The sequence below is a fragment of the Jaculus jaculus genome, chromosome 1 (genome assembly GCF_020740685.1).
Source record: "Jaculus jaculus isolate mJacJac1 chromosome 1, mJacJac1.mat.Y.cur, whole genome shotgun sequence".
Taxonomy (NCBI): domain Eukaryota; kingdom Metazoa; phylum Chordata; class Mammalia; order Rodentia; family Dipodidae; genus Jaculus; species Jaculus jaculus.
The window spans coordinates 229,008,555-229,030,092 of NC_059102.1; the positions used below are offsets into that span (position 1 = coordinate 229,008,555).

The 21,538-nt window shown below is 48.3% G+C and overlaps 1 protein-coding gene across 8 annotated transcripts in view; it reads right to left on the bottom strand.

Annotated features, from left to right (window-relative positions):
- Ankrd11 (ankyrin repeat domain 11) overlaps positions 1-21,538 on the bottom strand; it is a 260,811-nt gene that overhangs the window by 9,477 nt on the left and 229,796 nt on the right. For 5 of the 8 annotated variants that reach the window (XM_045156013.1, XM_045156017.1, XM_045156040.1 and 2 more), the window contains 5 exons: positions 11,903-12,073; positions 11,534-11,737; positions 10,077-10,219; positions 7,843-7,990; positions 872-7,401 (listed from right to left, as the gene is read on the bottom strand). In XM_045156013.1, the coding sequence (XP_045011948.1) occupies positions 872-7,401; positions 7,843-7,990; positions 10,077-10,219; positions 11,534-11,737; positions 11,903-12,073 (7,196 nt within the window). Of the gene's footprint in view, positions 1-871; positions 7,402-7,842; positions 7,991-10,076; positions 10,220-11,533; positions 11,738-11,902; positions 12,074-12,556; positions 12,654-21,538 lie in introns of all 8 variants that reach the window. The other 3 variants (XM_045156021.1, XM_045156035.1, XM_045156020.1) reach the window with 2 other exon arrangements.

Genomic DNA, 21,538 nt, shown 5'->3' on the forward strand with positions numbered 1-21,538 from the left:
GCAGGACATATGTGGTAGCATGTGCTCCTCACAGTGAGAAGTCCAGCCAGAGATAGAAAGTCAGTTTTAGCTGTCCCTCTGGTTCACCTGAGTTGGAAGGCGGGGCCCAGCACCACAGGTTATAAATACACTTGCAAGAGGAGGGCATGTGCTCTGACTTGGCTGCTCATTTGGGAACTTCCAGCTGCTGGTGAGTTTCCCCTCACCTGGGCCTGTAGGCCCAGCCTGGCCAGCTGAGAGGAGAGCCCCCAGCCCTTACATGGGCTTTTTACCGCCTCCAGCTCTCCACATGGTAGGAGCTCTTTAAACATTTATTTTTTTTTTTTGTCTTTTTTTTCCATGGTTTTCCCAGGCCCTCCATGTGGAATCTCTAGCTATGTGGGTACCTTTCCTTGGCTCTGTACTTCAATAAATAAATATACTAATTTAATAATTATAAAAGTTGGTTTTGAGGTGCTCTTGGAGGAAGCAAGAGGTGGTGTTTACACGGCCAAGCGTGATGTGCCACAGAACCCTAAAGATGGGTCTGCCAGCAAAATAACCGCTGCTGGTGTCCTAAAAGTCCAATGGGAGGTATGAAGAGGCTTCAGGGTGCCAGTGAGATCCAGGAAGCCAGACATGTATGGGAAGGGCTGGAAAGTCAGCTGAGGCGTTTAACCATGAAAGGGGAGTCAAAGAGAAAACAGCAGAAATGAGGGGAGAGGGTAGATGAGACAGAGGGAAGGGGTGCTGCTGAGAATAAGCCACTGACCCCACAAATGACAGTAAGGAGGGTCAGTGGCTCTCTTCTCAGCTCCCCAGGGTCTGCTTATAGGTGCCCTGTGGTGCCATCACCTGGAACTCATGCACACACAGACCCAGGGACACTCACCACAGGGATGTGCAGCTTGCTAAGTGGCTTGCCATCCAAGAGGTAGGACCCTGTATAGGTGACATACTCAGCATAACACTGGGGAGCCTGTGGCGTGATGCAGCAGAGAATCTTCCGTTTCTCTTCAATCTTCTTTCTGATCTGAAGGTACTCAAAGTATGGGTTGGACCTGTCACTGTGGTAGGGCTCAATGGCATCCAGCTTGATGGCATCCACGATGGCGGCCAGTGTCTGCTGGATGACCTCCCGTGTCTGCTGTGTAGACGTGTTCAGCTGCTGCTGCAGTTGCTGACTGGAGCGCTGGAAGCGGCGCTTGCGGGGGTGCTGGGCCTGGGCATCTTCCTCCTCTGAGGCACGGCCCTTGGCTCTGGAAGTTGGGGCAGGCACTGGGTCCTTCTCTGCAGGGGCTGTGCTCTGTTTGCTCTGGCTGGCCAGCATCTGGGCCCGGTTCCTGGTCATGCGCTGAGGAAGCTCCTCTACCTTGGGGGCCTTAGGAGCTTCAACTATGGGCTTGGGCTCTGGGTCTGTAGCTTCTGGCTGGACACTTCCTGGGGGCCCCTCCACCACAGTGGTGGCACAGGTGGCCTCAGCACCATTGTGTGCCTGTGTTAAGCCATCCGGGGTGGGGCCATCTGGTACACAACAGGGAGCAGCAGAAGGGTCTTCAGCCTCAGTCTCCTCTTTCCCACCTCCCAAGGGATGCTGTTCAAGGGGACTAGGGGCTGCCACCAAGCTAGAGTCCAAGTCCTCAGGGGTTCTCTTGTCTGGCAGGGTCTCTGCTTCCACTGTGGCTTCTAGAACCACATCCAGCTTTGGCTCCTCTGAGGGCTCCAGCTCCGTGGGGAGGTGGGGCGATGCTTCCTCGGGAGGTGGTGCTGGTTGTTCCTCAGCTGCCAATGTCGAGACATCCCCATTGTTGAGGACTCCAGGGGGCCCAGAAGGGTTCTCTTCTGGAGGAACAGGACTTCCCTCCACAGCTTCCACCTCAACATCTGAAGTGTCTTTGGCCTGAAGAGGGAGCTCTGGCAATGAGAAAGGCCCCAGGTCCAGGTCATCCTCAGGGCTGGTGAAGGTGTTGTGCCAAGGCACTGGTTCCACCTGGCCAAGGGCAGACAGGCTGTGACTGCTGTCCAAGAAGCTGCTTTCCAGGGGCCCTAGAGCCTCTACCTGAGCCACAGTGGTGACACATGTAGGCTCAGGGACTGTGTCTAAGGGTGCATCTGGGAGTGACTTGCAAGTGCTAAAGAAGGACTCCAGCCTGGCAGGAGTAGCATAAGGAGCAGCTCCCTCTGCAGTCGAGATGGCCTCTGGGATTGCTCCCGCCTCGTCTTCTTTGATTTCCTCCAGGCCTGGCTCAGTAGCTGGCAAAGGGTAGGAGACCGGAGAGACAGGGTACTGGGGTTCTGCAGCATTGAATGGTCCTGGGGTGGTGGCATGGAGGGACTCTGAAGGGCAGAAATGTTTTGGGGACTCTGAGAACCTCTGTGGAGACTTCAGCAGCAGTTCAGAGCCCACAGGCCAGCTGACAGAGTTTTCAGAGGCACTGGCGATGAGGGTAGAGGAAAGGGCCTGCTCAGCAGCAGGGTGGGTCCACTCAACAGGCTCCTCTGTAATGACAGTGCTGAAGGGGCCTTCATCCAGGGGTTCTAGGTAGTTGGGCTCTGGTGGGAGGATGGCAGCTGTGGCCTGCTGGTCCTCTGTGGCATCCAGAGGGAGACCCAGGTCTGGGGGCAGAGCCCCTTCAATGGCTGGGGCTAGCAGCTCACCTCTGGGGGAAGGGGAGGCCTTTGCTGGTAAGCTGGAGAAGACGCCTTCTGGGGGTGGTGTGGCACTGACCACAGCTGTCGAAGGGCAGTGCAGATTGTCCACCTTGGGAGAGGGGATACCATAGTCTGGAGAATAGTATCCTGGGGACAGGCAGGCAAACTTCTCTGCAGGAACAGGTGGCAGAGGAGCCTTGTCTTCCAGCAAGTGCTGGACTGGGGAGTCGAAACTAGAAGCTACAGGGACACTCTGCTGCCTGAACAGCTTGTCCCCAACACTGAATTCCTCCTCAGGGGTCCTCCTGATGTCCACAGAGATTGAGCGATACAAGTTGGTGGAAAGAGGCCTTGTGGGTGTTTGTCCTGGATTTTCTGAAACCACACTGGAGGCCACAGAAAACCTGTCAAAAAAGGGTGGGGAGCAGGCGCTAGCGGACGTGGTGGAGACCGGCATTGAGTGCTGGGAGTCAGCGCAGTCAAACACCAAGTCGGGGTAATCATCAGCACTGCAAGATGGGGTCCGGGGCGTGTGCATCACTTCCTCATAGCTGGGGCATGACACCACTGAGGTGGGGGTGGGCACCCCAGTGGGCCGGCCCTGCTCAGTTCGGGGTGAAGCAGGTAGGACCTCCTTCAGGGGTGGCCCACCTAGCCAGTCCTTAGACTCTGTACCTGGTCCCGAGTGTGGCTTACTTTCTGTGGCAGGCAGCAAGGGAGTTGACTCTTTAAGCTTTTTGTCTTTAAAAGAAGAATCTAGCCCCAGAGGTTTCTTGGAAGGAAGGTCCAAGCTCTTCTTGCGCCCATCGTCAGTCGGCTTCTTCTCCTTGAGCTTGGGATCACCAGACCTGTGCCGCATCTTCTCCATCTGCTTCATGCGCTCCTTGTGGCGCTTGTGGCGTTCTTCGATCTCCAGGTCCTTCTGGGATAGCATCCTTTCGAAGCTTGTCATCATGAGGTCACCATCTCCCAGGAGCTTTTCACGGGGCCTGGTGTCTTTCTTGCCTTGGTCTCTAGATGCTGGGAGTTTGTCGTTCCCATTGCTCATCTTCACAAGGTCACCCCTTTCTTTCTCGGCATTCTCCTTGAACTTCTCCTTCAGCTTGGTTTCGCTGAGCTTCAGGCTTTCATCCCTGGATTTCTCCTTGAAGGAGTTGGGAGGATTGTCCTTGTCTTTGGTTATAGGCTTCGGCTCATCCTTATGGTGTCTCAGAAACCCATCCACATGCTTGTCGCGGTGTTTCTCCTTCTCATCTCTCCACTTCTCCCTGTGTTTCTCCCTCTTCTTCTTCTCTTTTAAGATGCTGATGGTACTGGAACCATACGGCTTAAGTTCCTTTTCTATTTTTTTGGCAGGCTCTCTTTCAGAGTCATTTCTGTCTTTCTTTTCTGCAGAGAACAATTCAATTGTTTTATCTAGCTCCTCTTCAATGTCAGCTTTTGTAGTGTAAGCAATCCCATAAGAGTCAGCATCCAAAAAGTCCTTATCATAGGAGTCTTTCCTGCCATCCTTGTAGTCTTCATTCTTTTCTTTCTTGTCAGCCTTTTCTTTCTTGGCTCTCTCACGCTCATGGCTTTTCTTAGAGGATGATGAGGAATGCCTGTGCCTTTCTTTCTCCCTCAGTTTCTCTGACAGGCAGGTGCTCTCCCTGGTCTTGTCTTCTTGTGGTGGCTCAGAGAAGGACACCTCCAGGAGGGTGCTCAGGCTGGGCTCTTGGCCACGGTCAGCAAAGCTATCAGATGAGACCTCGCTGATCTTGTCATTGGAGTCTTCACGATAGTCATGAAGAGCCTCTTCCTCCAGCTTCTCGAGTAGGCTCTTCTCCACCTCAGGGCCCCGCGAGGCCTTTCTCTCTCGGGAGTGATCTTTCTCTGGCTTCTCTTTATGCTTACTCTTGGCCTTGTCTTCAATAGAGTGCTTCTTCTCCACCTTCTCAGGGAGTTTCTGTTTATTTTTCTTTTCCTGGGCAGAGTCAACAGAAGTTCTATCTTTCCTATCCTTGTATTTTTCTGAGCACTCTTTATCTTTCTTTTCTTTGTGCTTTTCAAAGAGCTTTTCTTTTTTGTCTTTCCCCAACTCGGCAGCTCCTCTGTCCTTCTTCTTCTCTTTGAGCTCTTTGTCTCTAGGCTTCTCCCCATGCTGCCTATCAGAAGATGACTTCCTGTGCCTGTCTGAGGGGTGCAGCTCTCTCCCATCTTCCTTCTCCTGGAGACTGTCAATCCTCTGTGACTCATTGGCCTCTCCGACCTTGAAGGCACTAGCCATGTAATCATCTTTCTCATCTTCACTTTCATCTGTGAATATGTCTGCAATGTACCAGCTCTTCTCCTTCCCCTTCTTGTCATCCCTTTTTTCAGAGAAGTCATCTGTGATGATACCAGGGAATGTCTTATCCTTCTTCTCTCTTGCTTGGTCAAGAGATGTCTTCCTATCTTTGTCTTTACCATGCATGTCTTTATGCTTTTCCTTGCTATCTTTCTTCTCTTTAAAACATTTTTCAAATTCTTTGTCTTTTTGACACTTCTCGAGGATAGATTTCTCACTTCTGTCTCTTTCGCTGGACTTATCTTTGTACTTTTCTGTCCTCACCTTCTCCTTACGCTCCTTTTCCAGGCCCTCCTTCTTCTCTTTCTCCCTTGCCGTGTGGGACCGCTCCCAGGGCTCCAGACTCTTGGTGAAGTCGCAGTCTGGCTTGTCCTTGAAGGTGCTCTCACAAGCACACTCCTTCAGGTCCTCCCTGTGTGCCTCCTCAGTCCGCACGCGCCCATCCCTCCGCTCTCGGGAGCTCTCCACAGCATCCCTCCTATCCCGGCCGCCTTCAGCAGACTCTCTTCTCTTCTTGTCTTTCTCGGAGAGATAGTTAGGCATGCTTTTATGCTTTTCTGTTTGCTCTCTTCTCTTTTCAGAGTTCTTGTCCAGATAGTCTCTGTCCTTCTTTCGGAAGAAAGAATCTCTGAAGTCTCGTTTTTCCCGGATTTTGTTGTCACGCTTTTTTTCCTTACTGTCTTCTTTCACTGTTTCCAGGATAAGTTTGGCCACTGAGTCACTCTTGATATCCCTGTAGTCGGTCACCGGAGAGTCCCAACTGTCTTCTTTGAAATCAAAAGAGGAGTCAGACAGGTCGGAAAACCACCTGTCCTGCTGATCATCAGAAAGGCTAAACTTGGTTTCCTCATGCTCCAAAAACTGACTTTTGTTACAATAGTCATCAAAAGTAGCATCTTCTCTGTATACCTTTTCTTTTTTGAGTTTTTCTTTGTCCTCTTTGAAGACTTTCTCCTTCTCCTTGGAAATCCTGTCCTCTTTCATGTCATTTTTCTTCTCTAGCTTGGAGGGCCGTTCTTTGGACTTTTTCTTCCTCTCCTCTTTGTACAGTCTCAGTTTTTCCTCCTTGGGAGATTTTTCTTTTGTAGACTTTTCCCTTTCTGCTTTACTAGACCGGTCTTTCTCTTCCCGGAAAGATCTGATGTCTTTATTCATGTCCTTGATTCTCTTTAGAGCCTTCTCATCTTTAAAGAGCCATTCCTTTTCTTCTGACTTTATCTTGCCAAGTCTGTCTTCTTTCTTAAAATGGTCTCTGTCGTGTTTCAACACTTTCAACTTATTTTCAGTGGACATGTCATTATCTAAGAGGATAGCCTTATCTGACTTTTGTTTGGAGTCCTCATATTCATATGTAAAGCTTTTCAATTTAAGTTCCTGGTTGACTGAACACTGCCCTTTCTCCTTGTTTTTGTGTTTGTGTTTTGTCTTGTGTTTTTTGACCACTTTTCCCTCCTTGTCCAGTTTGGGGACAGCACCATCCGTGCAAGGGTGGAAGGTGCTTCTCTTCTCAGGTGGCATGCTCTGCAGGCTTCCCCTCTTGCGATGCTCCTGCTTCCTCCTTGTGGGCTTCAGAGACTCCACACTAGAGCCCTCGGAGGAGCAGTCAGACTCGCTGGTCAGTCCCGTCCTTGAGGAGTCTGATAAAGAGCTGACCTCGGACCAGGCCGGGGAAGAGATGGCTTTCCAATTGTCAGTGCGCCAGTGTTTGGCATGCTGATCTGTGTGGCTGGGGTTATGCTTTTGGGCTACAGCACTGCCATGAGACGAGGTGGAGGAAGCGGACAGTGAGCTGAACAGGGAAGGGTCCTTCAGCACCAATGGGGACCCCTTGAGGCAGCCTGAGCTCCCCACAGAATCCCCATCATCCTCATCACTATCTGAGGACTCACTCTCCGACCCAGAGGAACAGAATTTGTCATTCCTCTTTCCAAAACGAACCTCTTTGCCTTTTGCTTCTTTCTTTCTCTTCTTTTTCACTTTATTTTTCTCCTTCTGCTGTCTGGAACTGGAAGGCTCTCGTGCTTTACTACTGGGTAGCATTGTGTGTGCTGAGAGCCTCAACTTCTCCCCAGCACCCATGGCAACACTCACGTCCTCTTCGTCTGACGTGTCTGACAAGATGCGATGGGCTGCCTTCTTTGGTGCAAGCGTGTTGTTTTTTGTGTAACTCTTAACTTCCATTTTGGGTATTGAAATGAAGCTGTTTGATTTAGTTTCTTTCCTATAGTCCTTCTTCAGCAAGTGCTTGTCATCCACTGGAGGAACCCTGTCCTGCTCATCATCCTCATCAAATTCATATTCATCCTTGACAGGTGTCACAGTTTTCTGTGGCTCTGGATTCTTAGCCTTGAGCTTTAGGCCTTTTTCAAACTCAGAGTCCGTGTTATTGCCATCAACGGAGCTAGAAGGTGCAAATGATGGTGCATCCTCCTCTTCAGAGCTCTCTGTTGGGAACAGGAAGGGAGATGTCAGGTAGATCAGAACCACTGTCCTAGCACTGGCCGAGGACACTCTGCAGCTGCAGTGAGGAAAAGCCTCCCAGGACGCATGGCCACCCAGGAGGAGAAGCTGGATGGCCCTGCTTCTGGAGAAGCACTTCACTTCATTCATATCTGAGGCCAGCCATGGGCAGAAGGAAGCCAGAGCTTTGTGAGAGACAGGGCTGGTATTGCAGCAGAGACTGCAGGCATCTCAGCAGTGAGGCACCCAGGCAGTAGTCCTGCATTTGAAAGTTCCTGAAAGCAGCCAGCCATCTGAGGCAGCTTGGAGACCCTGCGTGGAAATCTGCAAGGGAATACCATGTGCAGACACTGCACAGCAGCTCCCCTATCAGGCAGAACAGAGTCCCATCCCACCCTCTCACATGTTCTGCTGGCCTGGCTTACCAGTGGAGCTCTCCTCACTGGAAGTGTATGTGCCTTTGCCTAATAGGAGATTCACCATCGTTGGGGAATTGGCTACTTTCAACGGCGTCTCGCCTTTCCTGTTGCTTTGCTGAGGGTTTCCTCCATACCGTAACAACAACTTCACCACCTACAAAACATTAATAATTGTATTAGTGGACTGTCTGAGAAACATGACCACTCTGCCATACCTGTGTAAACCTATAGCTCATTCTAAGAACGCTGGTGTTTGGCCATGAACAGCCTTGAGGTGTAAGTGTAGGGGTGCTGTGTGCACAGCCAGTACAGTAAGACCTCTAGGCATCTGGTAAGGCTGTCCACTTTTGGGAAGGACTGTGCAGAGCTCCCCTCCAGAAGTGTTTCTCTTCCTCTGTGTTTTCTCCATCTCTCTTCCATGTGCTATTACTTCCCCCAGTGGCTCCTCTCCCACAGGAGAGCTGGTCAGCAGTGCACATCACAAGGAAGCGAGTGTAGGGCTCTGAGAGTTTAAGGGTTTTCTTTGAGGGACTGGGGTGCAGAGAATAGAGGAAACAAAGACCAAGTTTCTGTAAGCTGGTTTATTTATTTTCATTTACATTAGAAAATAAGATAACCTCTTCCTTGCTTTTTACATGCGTAAGGATGGTTACATGGGTGACAGAAACATTCAAGGTGACATTGCAACATTCTGTTCAATTGTTTATCATCAGCAACCTGTGTCTCATGTGCCTGGGACAGTACCTCACTGAACTCCAGTGCAAACATTTAATCTGCCCTCCAGTTCAGTCTCAGATTGAGTTTACACTCTTATCACTCACAGTCTGTTTCCACTTAGAAGGTAATGTTGTGCATTGTGCCATCAGCATAGTTTTTATGCATGGGAAGTTTCTACTGCTGCGGTGACAAATTGCCACAACCTGTCTTACAGTCTGCAGGGATCAAGTCTTGCTTGGTTTACATCAAGGCGCAAAGCTGGCTCCTTCCTTCCTTCCTTCGTGTGGGTTGTTGTCAGAATTTGGTTCCTTGCAGTGATGGGACCAAGGACCTGTTTCCCTTGCTGCTAGAAGTCAGCACTTTCTTGGCCTGGGACCTTCCCACTAAGGCCGGGAATACAGGCCATGTTCCTCTCAGGCCTCCTATCTCTTTGCCTCTTCCATCTCGGGGCCCAGCCAGAAGGAACTCCCAGAATTGCCTGCCAGACTCACTGTGTTCCCAGGGTTTGTGCCATTTCCATAATAAAAAAATTAAAACAGACAGTGACAGAAGTATAGAGATTCAGATGATGTCCCCTCCCTCCCAGCTAACAGCTCATGGCCAGCTTCACTTACTACCCAGCCTCCAGGGTATTCTTTAGCAAATCTCAGGCATTGCATAAGCTTTTTCAGTACATTTCTCTAAAAATGCCCTTAAAAATCAGTAAGCAAAACAAACCACAATTCCATTATCTCACTGAAAAATTGAATCACTCATCAAATACGTAATTAGTTTGTTTTTCCCAACTATCTCAAAATTCTTTTAATCCACAGGCCCCCTCCTCTAAATGATTCAGAGAATCCTAATGAGTTCTTTGGGACCTACATGTTGTAGGTTTCTGGTACTTTCCAAATTGAGCAGGCCAGGGATGTTTTAGCACTCTGAGCTCACATGGGTACTCTCAACCTCACCATGCTCACTGTCCTGTGTGTGGCCTCTCAAGGGAGCTTTGGGAATGATGCCATCTTTGCTGCCCACTCTCTTGGAGGAAGGTGTGTCCAACATATCTTGCGAGTCTCCTGCTGCATGCAGCCCTGGATGCAGCCCTTTCCCGAGATCTACCACAGTGGTCTAATGCTGACTATTATCCTGCGTGCTGGCTCTACTTCTCAGTGTCAGGCCATTTCAGACTTCTAAGTAAAACAGTACTCTTGAAGTAGTGCAATGTGACAATGTCACTGCAGTGACAATGACAAGGGTTCAAAGCAACTCATGCTACTATCTTTCCTATTGAGTATCACCATTCACCTGCTAGTCAGATTCATGTGACCAAGGGTTAGCCCTGTACATGTGCTATAGTGCTGTTGGCCATCAAAACTGAGAGGCTGTCCAGGTGTTGACTTGGGGTGAGAAAGTTGGGGACAGGCAGAGGGACAGCTAGGTCTTTGAGGGTGGGGAGATAAAAAATGCACTTCTCAGTACTAGAAAACACGAATACTAGCTAGGACAGAGCAGCTGTGTGAGGGGTGTGGGGAGATGCCAACCTTATAGTGCCCATTGTTGGCAGCATCATGCAAAGGTGTGTCGTCATCTAGGCCCTTGGTGTTCACCTCTGCACCAGCGGCCAACAGCTGCTTGGCGATGTCATAGTAGCCCCGGTTACACGCCTCATGCAGTGCAGTCCAGCCTGGAAACAGAAACTTAGGATATTTGTTATGTAATCCTTAAGAGCCTCACTCCTGTCTCTGAGATATACTGAATGGCAAGGGAAAGGCCAGGGAGGGGAGCCACTCTACCCCAAAGGCAGCCTAGAGAAGGTGTATGTTTTTATTTTTTACCATGGAGCCTCGCCTGCATAATGATCATTTAGTTTGCTAACCTGAAAATTTACAACCTGTGGCAATAAATAGGTAGAAAATTTATGCACATAGGGTAACTGCAGCTAACAACCTTCTCACTAACACATGGAGAAAACTTCCCATTTAAAAAATTTGGTAAACTGGGGTCAAGGAAGCATGTGAAGACTGTAGAGTTGGCTGGCTGCTAACATAGCTACTTTCAAGGCCACTGGGCTCAGACGATGAAGTGTCACCCCTCTCACATGTAGCTCCCTTAAGAAGCTTTGAATCTTACCATGAGACAACGTAGCCACACACATCAGAAAGAATAGGGCACATCCTCTGTCTCCACCCCAAAACAAACAGTGGCTCAGAAAAACCTAGGAAAACTGCTTTAAAATAAGGCACTTAAATTACGTAGGCTCAGGCAACTATAAACTAGACAATGAGGAAAAGAAATCTAGGGTTCAGCATGAAGCCTGTTTTGCTTGCCTCTTGCTTTCATTGCAGTTATGAGCTTCCAGCTCTGCTAAGGTGGTGCTGCATCATGGTGTGGCAGTCCAGAGTCTAATTGCAGAACTAAATAATTAAATCCCACAGCCTATATTGGGTCTGTGGATGTGCCTTCACTTAATGTAAGAAGGTGACCTGTCACGTTGTCCTGCATCCCAGTCCAACTTCCGTACTATGTGAGCACTCCACTCATAGCACAGAGTGCCCTCTGCTGGGGTAACTCGGCATTTTCCTAAAATGCTGAAAAGAGCTTGGCCCTTTAAATACTTTTAAGTCCTCAGTCCTTTTAAATGTAACATCTCTTCCCCCATCAAAAAAAGAAGAAGGAGGAAGAAGAAAAGAGAGGAGGAGGAAGAAAAGGGAGGAGGAGGAGGAGGAGGGGAAGAGGAAGAAGAAGAGGAAGAGGAAGAAAGAAGAAAGAAGAGGAAGAAATGGTAGAAATGGTTCTATTTGAAAGGCTTCCCCCAAAACACTACTTCATCCTTTGGAGAAGCAGCAGTCACACTGATGGATGTCGGCCACAGAATCAGCCATATCCTAACATGACCTGACAGTAAGAGGGACACCTTCAAGGCCCAAAACCAAAGCCACAAGGTGTACATTTGAATCATGATGGGAGGGGGAGGGGAGGGAAAGCAGCAAGTGCTTACCTGCAAAGTCCTTCACATTGACGTCTGCACCCTCACTGATGAGCTCTTTGATACGGCGGGCGTCTCCGCGGATGGCTGCTCGATGCAAGCGGGTCTCTCCTCGTTCGTTTCTCTTGTTCACCTTATCTTTGGTTTTTGAGGCAGAGTTGGGCGTCCCCTTCTGACATACTGTAGACTGGGAGGGGTGCTTTGGTGTTGTGTCTACTGCAAGTCAAGGAAGAGATAGGCGAGCATTACAGAAGGTGGCTTTGCTACACAGAAACCAAGAACCCAACCATTTTCACAAGGGAAGGCCAACTGCATTAAGACCCACCACCAAGCACAGCTAATACCTCCTGGTCCTAGGGACCACCTGGCTCTGGGGCTCACCTGGGCTGTTTGCAGACTCCTCGGCTGTCATCTGCATGAGGAGAGCCACCTGCTGGCGCTCAGACAGAGGGTAGCCAGCTCGGATCCCAGACAGCCCCATGCCAAACAGCAGCCCAGACTTGCGGGCAACGGGCTCCTTCTTGATCCTCTTCCGCTCAGGACCCTGCTTTTCTGTGCGGCAGGTGAGGGAGAAAGGGAGGGGAAGACTTCATGCCCAATCCTCAGGGCGGGGTCCTTACCTAATGTTATGGAGCCCCTGCATTCCACCCGACAGCTTACAGAGCAACAAGGAAGGCCTGTGAGGGGAGAAGTGACAGTGCTGGGAGCATTGATGCCACCCCACCTCTGTGAGCAGTAGCTGTGAAAGACACAGTGTAAATGCCCTGTTGTCAGCCCGTCAGGTCTAAATCTCAGCCTCCACCAACCATTTGCTCCCTGCAGGTGCCTCTGGAGCCTCCTGACCTTGAGCCACACATGGAAGGCAGCAGGATGGTTAAGCACCGCTGATCTGGCCCACATGGGACAGGTCTCTCATTAATACATGTGTCTGCAATTAAACTCTTTCCCAGCCCTCCTCCAAACAGTGTGGGTATAAAATGGCAGACACAGTTTGATATACATAAATAAATCAAGGCCAACTTGTCAGTACTGTACCTTTCTTCTTGCTTCTAGGAACCTCCATTTCATGCCATGGTGCTTCGAGGACCGTACCAGCCTTGCAGTACCACAACATGGACTGAGCTGGAGGCATCTAAAGGCATCAACACAGAGCACTAACAAGATACGAGGTAACAGCTGAGCTGTTACATCTTAACGCCTCCTAACAAGCAAGTCCTGGGTGCCTCTGACCCGTGACAAAATATCCTGCCAACCTCTATTGGAAAGACTATGCAGTTTGTCTTAAAAGAGGTGGGGTGGGGAGAAAAAGACACTCCAGAATCCATGATTCAGGAGCATAAAGGCTCATAGGCTCCTTGCCCAGCAGTACTATCTGGGTCTGCCTCAATGTCCCCCAACCCCCCAGCAGGGCCAAGGCAGATTCTGGGTTTCCCAGGTCACAAGGTAAAGCTGTGTAGTATGGTTTTGTCAAGGCCTGGCAAGGAGAGGGAGGGTCACTATGGAGGTATAGGCCTGAAGTTCTCCTTGCCTGTGGTTTTCCCTCCTTCCTTCCCTTCCCTTCTTCCCTCTCATTCCATACACCCAGAATGGCCCTCTCTTATAGCACTTAATTGGCTCCTGCAAGTGTCTGACTCTAGAGGTGGGTGACTGTTCTATGCATGCCTGTCATTAAAGACTAGGTCTTCAACTGGTTTATTTACTCAGCTCTAGACAGTACTGATACCTCTGTCCACCTCAGACTCCACAACAACTCTATTTTTCTAATGACTTTTCTAACAACTGCTAATTCTTTAAAAGTATTTCAGAATGTCATTTTAAAAATTAAATTGGTAACTTGCTAGGAATGCTGACGTAGGCTTTTTTTTTTAGTGTGACAGGCCTACAGGCAGTGATATCCACCTGATTATAACACACAACAAAACTTCCTACATTCATCAGGCCACCACCACCTAGCGCCCTCCCCCCCAAGGTAGGGTCTTGCTCTAGCCCAGGCTAAACTAGAATTTGCTATGTCATCTCAGGCTGGCTTGAAAACAATGTGATCCTCCTACCTTGGCTCTCGAGTGCTGGGATTAAAGGCGTGCACCGCCACACCTGGCTTAATATTTTAGTCTTATTTAATAATTTGAGAGAAAAAGAAAGAGGGGGGCAGAGAATGGGCACATCAGGGCCTCCAACAAATTCCAGATGCATGTGCCACCTTGTGCATCTGGCTTGTGGGTCCTGGGAAACTGAACCTAAGTCCTTCGGCTCTGCAGGCAAGTGCCTTAAGTGCTAAACCATCTCTCCAGCCCAACTAGTTTTTAAACAAGTAATGATATACAGATTTGAGAAAGGAAGAAAACTGCAGAGAGGACTTGCACTCCCTGGCCATGAAGTGCCAAGGGAGACAGCAACAACAACTCAAGGCCAGTGGCTTGAGCTCCAAAGCCTAAAGTGTTGGCACACACCTTTAATCTCAGCACTAGAAGGCAGAGGTAGGAGGATCCCTGTGAGTTCAAGACCAGCCTGGGACTACAGAGTGCCAGGATACTACCTAGGAAGGGAGGGAGGGAGGGAGGGAAGGACGGACAGACAAACTCCAGTACACTAAGTTTCAATGTGATCTCTGTGCACATGCTTGGTATACTCCTTGCATACCCACTGACCTGCCAACTTAGCAGGCCATACATACTTTTACATGTTGTATTATCAACCAGACCAAGGAAGATAGACACACTTGTTGCCTCCCTCCAAAGGAAATGCTGAATGTGCTCATATCCTTGTGCTCCAAGACCTCAGATTCCCTACAAGGTGAAGCTGTGTGCTCACAGGTCCTCCTGTCTCCAAGGAGAGTGGCTTAGCACTCATGTAGCCACATATCTGCCCACAATCACCTGGGAGAAGGCTGCTTTCTGTGGCCCACACCATCTGACCACACTGAGCAGGTTTAGAGGTCTGGCTTATTCTACATCCCACCTTACCTAACATAGCAGACTGTGATGTCTGGGAGACATGAAACCTGCTGAGACTATGGAAGCAACATCTCAGAAAACTCTGTGACCCCAAAAAGACAGCACACAGTGTGACTGGACTTCTGGCTATTGGTGACATGTGCTAATTGTATTTAATAATGCTAGGAGTCAAAAGTGAGTGGTCAGCCCTGCTTTTGTGCAGTGAATGGTCTTGTACAAGCCAGGGTGTCTTCAAATCCCAAAGCACATTTTTTTTTCTTCCTGTTTTGTTTGGTTTGTTTTTTCAAGATAGGGTCTCACTCTGGCCCCGGGTGACCTAGAATTCATTATGTAGTCTCAGGGGTGGCCCTGAACTCACAGTGATACTCCTACCTCTGCCTCCCTGGGATTAAAGGCATGTGCACCACACTCAGCTCCTTCCTGTTTTTTGATATTGGGTCTATGTTGGGTCTCAAATTCCAACAAATCTCACATCTTTGTCTCCCAAATAACAGGTGGTATTCTAATTTTAATTTTTTGTTTGTTTTTCGAGGTAGGGTCTCACTCTAGCTCAGGCTGACCTGGAATTCACTAGGTAGTCTCAGGGTAGCCTTAAACTCACTATGATCCTCCTACCTCTGCTGGGATTAAAGGCATGTGCCACCACATCCAGCTAAGATATCAAGGGGACCTAATGGAAATGTACCAGATGGGCAATCTGAGGCACATACACTTTTTTTAATTTTTATTTTTTTATTGACAACTTCTATACTTACATACAATAAACCATATTTCCCTCCCCTCCCCCATATATACATTCTTTATAAACCTTTGCTTGTGGAGAAGCAAAGAACGGCACACAGGACCTGCCCATCCTGCAGATCAGCTGCTGCCAGTCACAGGTCTAAGGTCTTGGCTTCTGGGATAGCAGCCCATTTGGCCATTGGCCTTCACTCAGCTAGGAGGGTTTTCTCCTGTACACAATAATGTTCAGGGCATCATCACCAGAGCTCTGTAATGTTCCCATAAGAAGACTGACTTCCTGGACACAGCCAACTTATCATATACCTATCCCTTGTCTTCACCCCGAGTTTTACTTATCCAAATGTGGCGGGGGGGATCTGAAACCCAACCTCCCACAAGACCAGTCTCTTCACTGTAAACATAGCACTATTTCCACAAGCACGTACAAATACCCATACCTACAAGGCCCACTTCTACTTCTAGCCTCAAAGACCAACAAGCCTAAGTGTCCACCAGGCTGAGACACTGTATCAGCTACAGGATTCTGGGGTAAATGACAAGCACTAAAAAAGGCCCTCAAAGAGGGAGACCAAAAGTTCTACCATGCTCAGGCTTGGCCATATACACATGGTCAAAAAACAGATGAGCTACATGACAGGGCCGTGGGCTGTGCTGCAAAGGCTCTTCCAGAGGGACGGACATACTGTCTATACCTCTCCACCAGATGTCACAGAACTTGACAGTGTTCACGCCTGACCTAAGCTGTGGGCTCAGGTGCTCTAGCCATACTGCCCTCCTAGCTGTGTCACATCTATTAGAGAGAAGCAAGAGAAATTCTTAGCTCCTGCAGACAACCAGAATTTCTCTGGTACTTTGATGAGTTTTGGTTTCTATTACCCAGATGGAGTATATTTTATAGGAATTCCACATGGTATTTGCCAAAATGCAAAGAACAGTGCTGACAAGTTCAAGAAGACATTCAGTTTACCCTAGCAAAAAGACACGTGGGGTCACAGGTACGCCTGAGGGCTGTGGAAGGGTAGTCTTCCCCTTTAAATTCTACTCTTCAGTTGGAGTTTTGGATAGAGCACGAACAGGGGCAGAGGGCCAGGGAGAGTACAGACTGGAAGAGATGGAATCCATGATCCTGTAAGCACCCAGAACCCCATCCTCACATGTTTCTGGGTAGTCTTGTTTCACACAGATTACAGCTGCAGCATTTCTCTTGGTCAGACATGAAATGAACAGTCCATACACTTCTCATCTTTAATGAACAAGAGACATGATAGTGCTCTGTCTCTCTGCAGTACCTTTCTTCAAACCTATGTTTCCCATCAGGCCCCTCTGAGGTAGACAATCAAGTTCCATCATTCACACAGCACTTCAAGGAGTGCTTCCTCTCTAACATGTGGCCAGACCTTCTGGCCCCTTCTCCCATCACCCAGCGCTGACGCATGTGGTTTCTTCCAGCAAGGGAGAAGAGGGACTGAGACAGCCTGTTCTAGGTGGCCCTTCCTGCCAATGCACCCACTGGGAGAAAGCTCTTTTGGAGGCAACAATGTCTTCTGGCAGTAAGGAGCGATTCCCTAAGTGAGTAGGAAGTGCATCCAGCACCCAGCTTCAGGGGTGGACTGGGCCAGAGATCCCAGCAGTGCTGCTCAGCAGCAGCATTTCCTCTGCTTGCCTGCTCTGACACCTTCTCTGTGATGCTCAGAAACCTACAACCAATGCTCACCTCCGTACTTCTCTTCTTGTTTATAATTCATTACGCTTCCCGAACTTGAAAATTTTTGCTTTTCATAAACCCTGAAAGGCTTTTTCAGAACTCTTGTATCTTCCTCTCCTCTACAGCTCTATCTAAGAAGATCTCATTAATCTTCACTCCACATCTCTCACCTCTTTCATACTTCCTGTTTATGTCTCCATCTAGACAACTTCTTCAGCTATTAAGTTTCAATTCACTTTTTAAATTTGTTTTCTTTTAAAGGGAGGGTCTCACTCTAGCCCAGGCTGACCTGGAATTCACTATGTAGTCTCAGGGTGGCCTCGAACTCAAGGAGATCCTCCTACCTCTGCCTCCCAAGTGATTGATGGGATTAAAAGAATGCGGCACCACGCCAGGCTTTTTTTGGTTTTTCGAGGTAGGGTCTTGCTTTAGCCCAGGCTGACCTGGAATTCACTGTGTAGTCTCAAGGTGGCTTTGAACTTCCAGCGATTCTCCTACCTCTGCCTCTCAAGTGCTGGGATTAAAGGCATGTGCCACCACACCCGGCCTCACTGATTCCTTTTTATGTTGTATGTAATAAGCTATATAGCTTGGCCATTTAATTTTTTCCCTCAAGGCAGGGTCTCACTCTAGCCCAGGCTGACCTGGAGTTCACTATGTAGTCTCAGAGTGGCCTCAAACTCACAGTGATCCTCATACCCCTGCTGGAATTAAACACAGTCCAGACATGCATCAACACCTAGCTAAATTTTAACTTAAATGACAATTCTCATTTTCAGATGCTCCATCTGATACTTTTAAAAACATGTATGAGGGGGATTGTTTAGCAGTTAAGGTGCTGACCGGCAAAGCTGATGGACCCAAGTTCAATTCCCACATAAAGTTTCAGTACCCACATAAAGTCAGATGCACAAGGTGATGTATGCATTTGGAGTTCATTTGCAGTGGCTGGAGGCCCTGGCATACCCATTCTCTCTATGTGTCTGCCTCTCTCTTTCTCTGTCAAATAAATATTTTTAAACAATAAAAACCTGTAAGATCCTTTGTTTTTGTCGTAGTTCTTGAGTCTGTCTTTTTCTCCTATCTCATCCTACTGGTTTCCATTTTGTCCATTCCAAGGTGTGATGTCCCTAGGGTTGGCCCTTGCAGAGCCTCTCAGCACAGCTTTTGTCTCTGTATTCTGCAAATAGTACCTATTGGGAAGCTCTGGCACCCAGGAAGTCCTAATGTTTAGTCTGCTCGGGGCTGGTGAGGCTGCAGCCTTGGCAGTTTGCATAGGATCACAAACTCAAATGTAATCCTAACAAGAATGACACAAGCCTGGGGACAGAAGCCTCTTGGCCCTTCTTGGCAGCTGCCACATACTAAGGCTCTTAAATGAGGAGAGTACATTCTCTGATAGCCCAGTGTGCCCCAGAAACTTGTCTGCCCTCTTGTGGAGGCAAGTGTTCTGTGGTGTCTGGGCTCCAGGGCAGAGGTACAACCCTGGTGCCTACTAAGAAGCGTTCACCTAAGCTTGTTTCACAGTGTGGGGTTGCACTTAGCATCTATAATTACAGCCTTTTGCAGTGAGAGTATTTTTTAGGAAGAAACCTACATATTGCTGAAATTCTAACTTTTGTGCCATCACAGAATCCAAGGATGTCAGTATATTCTTGATTATTCTCTGTTGAGGAACATTTTCATGATATTTTGAAATAACAGGAAACTCCTTGCACACTCCTGTGAAACAGTTTCCTTTCCATTCTTCCCTGGTGAAGTGCAATGAACAAACACTCTAACAGCACCCATTTTAATAGCTCCTTTCTGTTTCACTTGGCCTCAAAAAACATGCCTTGCACACCAAATATTTGGTATGGTCTTGATACTTAACAGTAATGAAGTCTACTACTTTTGGCCACAACATCCTAATCATAGACAATTTACTCACTACATTATTAGTTGCAAAAGGGACTGTCATCCATCTTACCTAAGCCCTGAGTTCCAACTCCAGTGCAGCAGATAGAGGAGCCAACAGAGTGTTCCTTGCAGCCCAAACATTGGGTGATAATGAGCACCGCTTTATTGTCCTCCCAATTTCCTGATACATCTTTTTGTTTCTTTTTCCAATTACCATAACTGATCATTTACAGAAAGAAGCCTACACTATGATGATTTTAGCCCCCTCCTCTGGTCCTGGCTTCTTCATCTAAGAAAGGAGTTGAGGCTCTATTGTGCTTTCTTTAGTCTCATCTGAGGCATGGGGAAGGGGTCAAACTATATTGCCATGGTTTCTGCTATGACCTTTGCAGTTGTTTCCCAAGCTCCAGACTGAGAGTAACACTGGATACTGCTGCATACAATGTGCCCAGAATCACACAAAGCATATATATATATATGCGCCTGTCGGAGGCATGCCAGCAGCCACATATTCCAGCAGCAAAATGTGACAGACATACTGGCAGAAATGATTCAGACAATAACCAAGTAGGGCAATTTCTCAACCACTGCCACTTACTCTCACGACACTAAAGCATGCTGAGGATTTAAAAATAAAACCAACAGTCCAGACATGCATCAAGGCCTGAACACAGATATCCATCTTACCTGGATTGTCCTCCTCCCACCCCACCCCACCCCACCTTGGCAGCTGCTGCCAGTCAGCTGAGAGCAGTGGGTCCACCCAGTATGGATGCAAGTTTGTATGTCACAGGTGGGAAGAGCCTGAGAGATGAGAAGGCTAAGAGGCAGACAGGTGAAAACAAGGCCCCGGGGCTACAAGGAAGGTTCAGTGGTTATAGATGCATGCCGGCAAAGCTTGCTGGCCTGGGTTCAATTCCCCAGTACCCATGTAAAGCCAAGCTCAGTGGTGTATGCAGCATGAGGAGTTTATTTGCAGCTGCAAGGAACACTAATGCAAACACATCCACACATGCACTCTGCCCAAGGTCCAATGATGTTGTGTAACTAGGATGAGGCTGCCTGGCTACTGTGCCTGCACGTCTTCCCTCCCGTCACTCCTCTCAGAAACTCTACTGTGCTCTGGGGGGTGGGGGGCGGAGCTCTCTTTCAGACCCTTCAGACCCAAAGTTCCTTTCCTTCTTGGCTTATTTTGCTATAGAATTCTAGCAAAAACCTGGGCTGTGTGTCAGGTGTGTGTGGGGGGGAGGGGCTATATTATGGATAGGCTCACCAGCCCAGTGCTTCTGAATTTGGGGAAATACAAAACTTTATGTCAGGTGTGGTGGTGCACACCTTTAATCCCAGCACTCTGGAGGCAGAGGTAGGAGGATCACTGCGAGTATGAGGCCATCCTGAGACGACATAGTGAATTCCAAGTCAGCCTTAGGCTACGGAGTTTTCTTTACTAGTTCAAAATATTGCTCTAGTCTAGATCCCCCTATCTGCCCCCTGCAAAAAAGCTGAGAAATAACACCAAAGATCAAACAAAAAATTCCTACCTACAGGGCTGGAGAGATGGCTTAGCGGTTAAGCGCTTGCCTGTGAAGCCTAAGGACCCCGGTTCGAGGCTCGGTTCCCCAGGTCCCACGTTAGCCAGATGCACAAGGGGGCGCACACATCTGGAGTTCGTTTGCAGAGGCTGGAAGCCCTGGCGCGCCCATTCTCGCTCTCTCCCTCTATCTGTCTTTCTCTCTGTGTCTGTTGCTCTCAAATAAATAAATAAAAATTTTAAAAAAATAAAAAATAAAAAAAAATTCCTACCTACAGAAAATATTTTACTTGAATGTTTTTCTTCACAAGTAGTTCTTAGGTCAATTACAAAATCCTCAGTGTGAAACCAAGACCTGGCTTGGGTACCTCATCTCACCCACAGCCTCTTTCCAAATCGCCTTCCTACATGAAAGAATTCAACTCCATTCAGATATTGGTCCTTTTTATACAATAATCTCAGAAAGGGGCTGACCCTAGACACATCCAATGCATAACTTTACGGACAATTTCCCTTGGTGGTGAAGAGTCTGAAATTGGCAAGAGCCCAAGTTCAAACATGAGATGTGAGGAAAAACCTGCCAAAGTTTCACACCATAGGAGACACAATCCTGTGATGAACTACCTGGGAGAATTGGGTGTGGCATAGCATAGGGCATGGCCCTATGGAGCTTACTTTGTTACAAAGGACAATCCATAAGCTCCATGAGGAGTATACAAGCATGCTGGGCTGCAGGCCATACTAGTGGATGTCCATTAGGGTGGACATGGCCTAAGGTTACCTTTCCTGCTGCACTCCCAGACAGTCGGGTCCCCAGTTGCAGACATTGCTTTCTATCTGCCTTGTACCTGCCACAAAACAGCCTACTGTGAGGCTCAGATAAGCAAGGGGGTGGAGAAGCCTCCTCACTGGCACATACTCACCAGTTTTCACGCCCAGCAATAATATCCACAAAATGCTACTGAGCCAACAGCCAACAGCCCAGGGCAGAACACTGAACAGAACCTTTTCCATGAGGAACTGAGAGTGATCAAGATCTGAAGAATAAACATCTAATGCTGAGTGTGCAGGCAATTCAGGGGTCAAATTGCTGAGCAAACCACCAGAAAGACCTCAGACAAGTAAAGGCAAAATAGGAAAAATTCTAATTTTTCTCCTGTTCCAAAGAAATACTGGGAGTTGAG